The sequence below is a fragment of the Azolla caroliniana genome, unplaced genomic scaffold (assembly GCF_043228905.1).
Source record: "Azolla caroliniana isolate FFs.n. ecotype wild unplaced genomic scaffold, voAzoCaro1.0.p SCAF_14, whole genome shotgun sequence".
Lineage (NCBI taxonomy): Eukaryota > Viridiplantae > Streptophyta > Polypodiopsida > Salviniales > Salviniaceae > Azolla > Azolla caroliniana.
In genome coordinates this window covers 10754256-10763206 of record NW_028230449.1, presented here as the reverse complement: position 1 = coordinate 10763206, position 8951 = coordinate 10754256, and the positions used below count along the sequence as shown (strand labels likewise).

General features: G+C 38.1%; 1 protein-coding gene across 1 annotated transcript; it reads right to left on the bottom strand.

Annotated features, from left to right (window-relative positions):
- Positions 1-32: 32 nt before the first annotated feature.
- On the bottom strand, positions 33-6189 carry LOC147855444 (uncharacterized). Its single transcript, XM_087330073.1, has 7 exons — positions 6184-6189; positions 4750-4848; positions 2973-4147; positions 2692-2809; positions 1610-1953; positions 1400-1504; positions 33-1046 (listed from the first exon to the last, which is right to left on the bottom strand). Exons 1-7 carry the CDS (start codon positions 6187-6189, stop codon positions 374-376), a joined length of 2520 nt encoding a protein of 839 aa, XP_087186199.1. The 3' UTR covers positions 33-373.
- Between the last annotated feature and the right edge of the window lie 2762 nt (positions 6190-8951).

Sequence of the window (8951 nt, the reverse complement as noted above, 5' to 3'; positions counted from 1 at the left end):
ATGATGACGAATAAGACAGGGCCAAATGGATGTGAAATCAACTTCTCCAACCTCAAGAAAAGGTTTACATTATAAGGACTGATCATCAAACCATCCTACTGCCCTACATAATTCAGCTAATGCAATTACGAATCAAAATGATGACATGTTGATAATGCATTTGTGTTGCTGAAAATCAATTGCTTCAATTTGCTTTACTTTTCATGGAGAAACCCAGCATGGTTAAGGACAACTCATGTTAATTTGTTATCATGAAATCCACTCAATAGCTAAGTATGGTAGTAGAATTGGAGGTCAAACCCAATGCATGGATTTCTCATCTCATCATGTAAACCTGGTTTATCAATACACATGGATGTTGGAACCATAACCTTTAGTACTTGACATTTTTGTGCTTTGATGGCTTCACTTTGATAGCTTTGCCTTTTGACTTTGATGGCTTCACTTTCTTAGATAGTGCCCTTGAGCTCTTTTCTTCATCATCATCATCATCACTCCAATTAAATAAAACCTGCGGAACCTTCTTCCTTGGAATCCTTTTTGATCCATGCATTAGGGCTCGATTTTCCTCATCTATGAGATTGATCTCACACTCAGAGTTATGTGTTATTGATGAACATAAAGACTCATTAAACAACCCTTCATCTTCCTCTGAAGCTTCGTAATCTTTTTCTGCATGTTTCTCAAATTGTTTTTCCCTCCTAGTACTTCTGTCTCTGTTTTTGTCCATTTTCCTGGCAATGCCTCTTGGCTCATTAGCCTCAAGTTTATCAAATGACTTTCCATTCTTCATATTTTTGTCCTTTCCTTTAGTAACGGTTCTATCATCAGCCTCACAGTCATTTGTTTTTACTCTAGAACTTTGAAGTTTTTGTTGTTGGTAGCCAATGGAAAACTCGCCAGAGCTTGGTTTCTTTTCATTGTTAAGATTGTTAAAAACCTCCTCATCATGGATCTCTTCACCTCCAGCCCATTTGGTTTTAGTTGGTCTTTCAGTTTTACACTCACGACAAAAAGAGTTTCGGCTGAAGTTCAAATACCAGCATCTGCATGATAGAATAGCCAACTCAGATGATATTCTAATGAACAAGCCTTAACATGTAACTTATTTATGGGAAAAACTCTCAAATGTCTTCAAGTTTTTCTATGCTTCTCCAAGTGCCCCTGAGTTTTTTGATTATTTCCAGGTTCCCTTGGTCAGCTACTAGAAGAGCAGTTATAAGGTCAATGCATCCATTTTTTCTCAATTGTTGTGCAATTTCTTAACTAATTCATCCCCTTTTCCTCTCTTTCGAGGACTGACCAATGTCTTTGAGGGAATAACAAAAAACTCAGGGTTATTTAGGGATGTAAAGAAAACCTCCAGTACTTCAAGATTTTTCCATTATTTTGATCTTACTTTGAGCATGTCCAATCACCTAGAAGAACCTCTTGGTCTTGAGGTGGTCGGCAAACATGGCATTCTTTACACCTGCGGTTCCTGTTGAAGTTCATAAAATCACAACTGCATACAGCACAAAAGCATCAGGATAACCATTACAACTGTAAAAACAGTATGTCTCCTTTCATATTTAACAGCCAAAATGAAGATCAAATGTAGCATACATACTTTGGGCAGACCCAGTCACCAGGTTTATCAGGAACCGAGAAACTAGAGAGAGTTTTTTGTCTCTCCTTTTTGTCTTTCCTTGACTTTAGATGGCTTTCAACAGGTGATTCCTCACCTTTAGGAAGCTCACATAAGGTAAGAAACTCCCTTAACAATCGACAAACTGAAGTTTGCACTTCACTAGGACATTCGTTTTTCTCTCCAAGATCAGACACAGATGTTCCTACACTTGTAGCAAAGCCAGTAATGACACGAAGTACATCAAGTGTTGTTACTGCTAATGCCTGAGATGGTGTAAGAAACGCCCTTGAGCAGGACATCTTCAATTTGCAATTCATACACACCTGAATACAGCTCATTATCCAATGAAAGAACAGTTCAGAGAATCAAAATTATTGAAGTTAAGATACCCTCCGAGACAATAAAATGAGGAATATATATATATATATATATATATATATGTATGTATGTATGTATGTATGTATGTATGTATGTATGTATGTATGTATGTATGTATGTATGTATGTATATGTATATGTATATATGTGTATATATATATATGTATATGTATGTATCTATATATATGTATATGTATGTATGTATATATATATATATATGACTGGGAAAAACGTTTTCAGTTATCTTGCATTTATTGGAAATAAAAATGATCTGATACTATTTAAGGTATGTACTTGTAGCTGCTGACATGCAGGCTATGAAAAGACATGCTTCTAAAAGTTAAATGAACGACTCAAGATAAGAAGCTTTTGTAACTACTGAGATGCAGAACATGAAAAGATAAAAATGCTTTTACTTAACCTTTCAGGATAACAAAATGATATGAAATTAGCTATTGAAGGTAAGACGCCTAACAGCAGTTGAAATGTGGAATACGAATTTAAAAAGAAATTCATCTCACCTTCCAGGGCATCAAGCTAGGAAGTTCTTATAACCCCCTGAACTGAAGAATATGAATTGAAAAAAAATGCTTTAACCTCACCTTTGGACTATCAAAACCACATGAATGAAGGTAAAGCCTATGAAATGCACAATATGTTTAGAAAAAGAGAAACTGTTTTTACCTCACCCTCAGGGATATTAAAATGATCTCTGAGACGTTTCGATGCATTGGAAGTCTTCCTTTCCAAATCTGGACAGCTGCAATTGGCCAGTGTCCTCAAATCCTTTCGCTTCAGTGACCTGCAAAAAATAAAGTCATCAGAAGTTATGATGAAGACAGTAAAGATTCCCTAATGGAGTGGGAGAAAGGGGTAATTTCTTTGTTTGATTAAAGAAAGTAAAATATCTCTGTGTGACTCAAAGAAACACATATGGTTGTTATCATCCTTTTTCCTAGTGATACCTGAAAATGTCTGTACGTTCTCTTGCAAATACACAAGCTGCATGTCTTACCGCAGTATAAATATCAAATAGATGCTTTCCATCTTCAACAAATTCTTCTGTACCTTTAAAAAATCCTTTGGCATAGAGTTTTTCTAAGAATTCTATCCATTCTGGCCATGGATGACTAAACTTTGGAGCCGAAGTATTCAAATCTTCTTCCAAAACCATTTTCTCCTTATGTGTAGCAGAAATATCTGATGCTTGTCCAGATACATCTACATCTGATGATGCCTCTTCTTCTCCTAGTTCTACATCATCTTCTGAAAGTGTCCCTAATGATCTGTCAGAATTTTCTTCTTCTTCTTCTCCTTCTTTTTCTTCTTCTAAATCATCTTCTGAAAATGTCTCCAATGCTTTCTCTTCTTCTCCATGATCTTCTATTGGCACCTCTAACGATGATGCCTCATGATCTGCATCATTTTGACTCGCGAGAGTAAAAGAAATATTCTTTGTTCCCTCTTTACTTGAGTCTTCATCATCATTCTTCTGTTCATGTGTGCTAACCTTAATTTTCACGATCTTAGAATTTTGAACTGTTCTTTGTGATGGAGAAGAAGACAGCTTTATTCCAGCAATGCCTGCGAGAATTCCGGCAGCATCCAAAGCTGCCTGCTTCATCTCCTCGGGCTTAGGTTTTCTTTCTGGAGCAGAAGAAATTGATGCCAATGGAGATTGAAATCTCCTATTTCGTTGTTTCAATCTTTCATTATTTTCTTCTTCTTCTGCTTCATTTCCATAGCTCAATTGAGGCTGGAACTTCCTATAGCTTTCTTGTTTCGATCTGCTCGTGAAGCAACCATTTTCTTCTGCATTGCAGTAGCTACGATCAGCAGGAAGAGAAGACTGCAAGGATCCATGTCCAATATAAGCATCATCATCATCATCATCAAGACCAAGCTCTGCGAGAGTGAGAGGCCGAAGAGGAGGAGGAGAGAAACCTGAGTCGTCGTCGTCGTCATGTTGTTGAAGGTAAGAAGGCGAAGAAGAAGAAGAAGAAGAAGAAGAAGAAGAGCTTCTTCTGAAGTGAGAAGCACTGTATAGATTCCGGAATTGAAGATCGGAGCTCTGACGTGAGGAAGAAGAAGGAATGGCAAGGAGAAGCCATGGCGATCGACATCTTCGCAGCATCATGCGCTGGGATGGAAAGAACAGAAAAACAGACAGACAGACAGAGGGTTTTTAGTGTGTGTTTGAACTCTTTTGATAAACCCTCTCCAATCTCTCTCTCTCTCTATGTATGTATGCATAGAACGTAATATTCGTGTTCGTGGAGGCATTCAAACGTTTGAAAACGTACACGTTTGAAAGGGGAAAAATACGTGCTCCTTTTGTTTTTTTCTTTTTTTCATTTGTTTTCATTGCAAATTTAGCCCATAATATAGACCATAGTTAATCCAATCAAATGTGTCAAACCAATCCAACTTTTAGTTGATTTACCATTCACGTTTTATTGAATCAAACGCGAATGCGAATGAGAGTATGATACGTATGGTTCATTCTATGTATGTATGTATGTATATGTTCTTCCTTTTATTTTTAATTCACGCCGAGAGAGATTCGAACTCCCCACCCTCTCTCTATGCTCTCTTTTTGTGATAGCATCTTATCTTTCATTTGAATTTTGAGTATGTACATACATATATCATTCTTCTCTCTGCTTTCCTTTCCTTTCCTTTCCTACTACTATAGTCATTGATTGATCCGACGACAACAATTCGATATTTTATTGCGTTTACGCTTGATGTGATGATATCAATCACATTTTCATGGCCAATGATCACTTCACTCCATTGTCCATGATTTCTAAGATGTGTTTCCTGAGGAGGAGCTGCCATCTGCACAGGTCGTTGTCAATAACAAGATCACATCAAAGAAAGAGAATAATCAATGATTTTGAAGCATTTGTTTCTTGAGGAGCTGCCACCCGTTGGGGCCGCAGTTGAGAAAAAGATCAGATTGAATGAAGAGAATAAGAACAGATGACGGGAAATAAAGAGAAAATGCAAAGAGTGTTAACAAAGATGAATGAGTGTTACAACCACGTTAGAGTATTAACATGTTGCCCAACAATGATATGTAAACAATGATAGGTGAAGGGTTTACCACAAGATTAAAACTAAACACACTTGTTGAAAACCACCAACACAAGATTAAGTTCCTAATACATGATTTAGACGAGAGAAATCCCTTTTACAAAATGGGTTTCACCAAATATCACCATGATTTTTTGTGGTTTATTTGGTGAGGCACAAGAAATATTTTCAACTTTGATTTCGAGATACAAGGATGTGGGATGCAGTGATTTTGGCCTTGAGAAGTTTGCCAAGGTGGTTGTGAAAGAGTGATTGACATGCATAGAAAATCACATTGAAATTATGAGTAAGAGGTTGTTAGAAGATAATATTGAGCTTGGGAATGCTTTGTTGGACATATATGCTATATGTGGCAATCTTGAAAAAACACAAAAAACAGTCGATGATATTTCAGTTCGAGATGTAATTGATATTCTTGCAAACAAACATGTTCTCTTGTGAAATGCATCTATTACAAGATATGGTGAGCATGGCTCAGCGGAGATAAGTAGTGTAAATGCGGAGCAATAATTGAAGCCTGAGCACAGTTTGAGAATATATTGCTGCTGGAAAGAAATGGGTGAACCTCAGGATGTTCGTGAAAGTAATGCTAATAGGAAGGATCAAGGTTTTCATTTCCAACAAGGAGTGGATGTGGCAAAATGACGTAATTTGAAGAATGTTCTGCATGCTATGGGTCTCCGAAGTTGTTTGAGCATACACGTGGTTCATTGTCTTCATGCATACGGGGTAGTTTCAAGAGAATGGAGGGAATGTAGAACCAGGTTGGATGCTTGTTTACTCAGGAGATACAAGACGTTGTGAAGCAATGGTTGAAGCTTTGATTGGACCTACGGTTTTAATACATGATGCAACTTTTGATGATAGCATACATGGTGGGGCGATCATGAATAATCATTGTACGACAAAAGAAGCACTACAAGTTGCACAATCTTCTAGAGTGTATCGAGTCATTCTCACACATTTCAGTAAATGTAATAGTCAATGTAACCCAAAAATTTCTATTTTCAGTGACTGAAATAAAAGCAACTTGGGATTGAAGAGAATAGAAGGATATTAAAACCTGGATAGTCATACCTCCATGGCTAGTCATTGGGATATTCCTTTTTCCTCTTCTTTTTCATCTCTTTTGTAGTTTGTACTTGATAGGTTTTTCTGAAAACTAATAGAAGGATATTTTGTTTTGGAAAAAAAAAAAATATCACCAAGATTTTGTTGGTTTTTACAATCAACCATTAAAAGCTCCAGATGAGACTAACCGAGTTATGGTGTGGATCCAAGTTAACCAGTGCTATCGAGGCCTCAACGACGTCTTGTATTGAAGTAGTGTCATCAAGTTGGCGTCGTTGAGGACCAATTGTAGTGTTGAAGTAGTGTCGATTGAAGATCCAACAAACCAAACTTGCTGCCCCAAAGCTATGAACATGTCCAACGGGTTGGTGGTGAAAAAGACCCCATATAATTGAAGTAGGAAGGGGGGTGGAGGAGAAGAGGTGGTGGTCTAACTTCCACTCTTTCACTCTCACCCCACCAAACCCTAAATCTCTCAAGTAGAAAAAGGAGTGAGAAGATGGAAAAGAAGATTTAAGATCCTCAAAATTTTACCTCCTGAATGCCAAAATGAATAACCCGAATAAAAAATGATATTGGATGGGTTTACTAGAAGACATTAAAGGCTAGAAAAATTGCGGAAGTTGACACACAATCAGCTTGGCCAAATAGAACGAATAGAATGATATATATCAGAGATAGAAAACATAGAGATAGAAAATAGAGATGGAGATTACATAGAGTATGCACCACACAGAAGACACTATCTTTCATTAACAAAATGGTCGACACTAAAATTGTGCTCTCAGAGCATCTTTTATACAAAGCCCTTTTATTTCTCTCATAAAGGAGTGGGCGCACACAAGTACAACCAGTTCATTCGTGAGCATTGAAATCTAACTTAATTAGATTCCTTCTATACTAACTAAAGTCGGCCTAGTTGAGCTTGACATCTCAACACTCCCCCCTCAAGCTCAAGTATGACGTCGGCTATGGCCTTTCGGCCCTTACTTTTGCTTGTCCTTTTTGGCCCTTTCGGCCTTTGTCTGTTTCGACTCCTTCGCCATTACTGATTCATCCCTTCAACTTGCCCTTCCTTTTTCTGTCCGTCCTTCAACTATTTTGGCTTTTCGGCTTTGGCCAGCTTTCAGCCCTTGTCGACTTTTCAACTTTTCAGCTAGCCCTTTCGGCCTTTTGTGCCCATTTGACCTCTCTTTTACGGCCCTCCCCCTCAAGCAAGGCACATCGAGATGCCAAGTCCTAACATCTCCGAAATTTGCCACAGCTTGTCCAGACCAAGGGCCTTAGTGAAAATGTCAGCCACTTGCTAGTCAGTCTGAATAAAGCATAAGTCTACCTCTCTGCAAATGACACGCTTGTTGGGCTAAAAGTCTCACTCTACCCATTCTACTCTCAGTGTGAACATGTCCTCAATGTTAGGGATTTGTTACCCTAACTATAAATATGAGGAACTGTATCTTGTAAAGTAGGTTAGTGGGATTAGTAATGTAACAATCTCCTTGAGCCATAATCGTGAAACTGTCTATCTCTCTCTCTTTATCTCTCTATGCATATCTTCTTTATTGAATAGTACACCATTCTATCTCTCTATTGATTCATGCTTGCTTGTTCCTACTAACAACAAGATCCTCATACACTTCCACATAAGTTGATTAACCTCACACAATAGTCGACTAAGACAATACACATATTGCCATCAACTGGTATCAAAGCAATCTTGGAGTTGAGCAACATCAACACAAGGAAAAGGAAAATCAACTGAAGGAAGGAACCAGGTTAGGTACTCACTTCCACAAGAACAATGACTTCGACATCCTGGATCGGTTGCAACATCAAGAAGTTCGATGGCAAAACATTTGCCCTCTGGAAGGAAATGATGCAATATGTGTTGATCATCCGATGTCAAATAGAGGTGATTCGGCACAACAGGAAGTCGATAGAGATGTCAGTAGCAGAATGGATCACTCGATGAAATTGCGAGGTCAACCATGAGAATGCATCTGGCCAAAAATGTCTACTTCAGTATGGCCAAGGAAACAATGCTATTCACCCTATGGGAGAAACTTCAATCGATATACAAAAAGAAGTCGAGCTCCTCCAAACTCATCTTGATTCGGTAATTTTTTTAACATAAAGATGAGGGAGACAAAACCAGCTACCTCCCATGTCAAAACCTTGATCCGAGTGCTGACTGAACTCTCCTCACAAGGCTTGAATTTTAGAGAAAAAATCAAGGCACTTGCGCTCCTTTCGAGCCTCCCGATTGTTGAGAATTCAGTCCCCACATTCTTGTTCTAGTCTTCGATTCCATAGTGTAAAGAATAGAGGGTGATTTTGTGCATCGGAAGGATTGTGTATGTGCACGTGAGACAAGAGAGAATGAGAGAGAAAGAAAATGTATATTACATCCAACAACAACTAAGTTATAAAGGGTTGGTTTAAATACCAACTGTTCTAGGGCAAGTGCCCTTTCTACTAATTACAAATCTAGCCCAGTATGATGTCCATTGGCCAGTGTAAACATTGTCTCTATGGGAAGTTGAGTTTGATTCTCAACACAACTTTCGGATGTCAAAAGGTTGTTTTGGTTTGGACTTTTAAATACTTCGATTCGGTTGAATCGGCTTCGACATCGCTTTCAATTTCGGTTCCAGTTTTGGTTTTGACTTCGCTTTTTCCTTTTGACAGAACCGATTTCGATTGTTCGATTCTCCGTGTTCGACTGTTCGATTGTTTGTTTGTACTTCAACTCCTCTAGCTGGTTTCGATTGATC

Coding starts and splice junctions, on each gene's coding strand:
- LOC147855444 (XM_087330073.1), bottom strand. Junction 4,148..4,749: donor TTGATATCATCACATCAAGC/GTAAACGCAATA, acceptor TTTCCATCCCAG/CGCATGATGCTGCGAAGATG. Junction 1,047..1,399: donor GGTGATTGGACATGCTCAAA/GTAAGATCAAAA, acceptor TCTATCATGCAG/ATGCTGGTATTTGAACTTCA.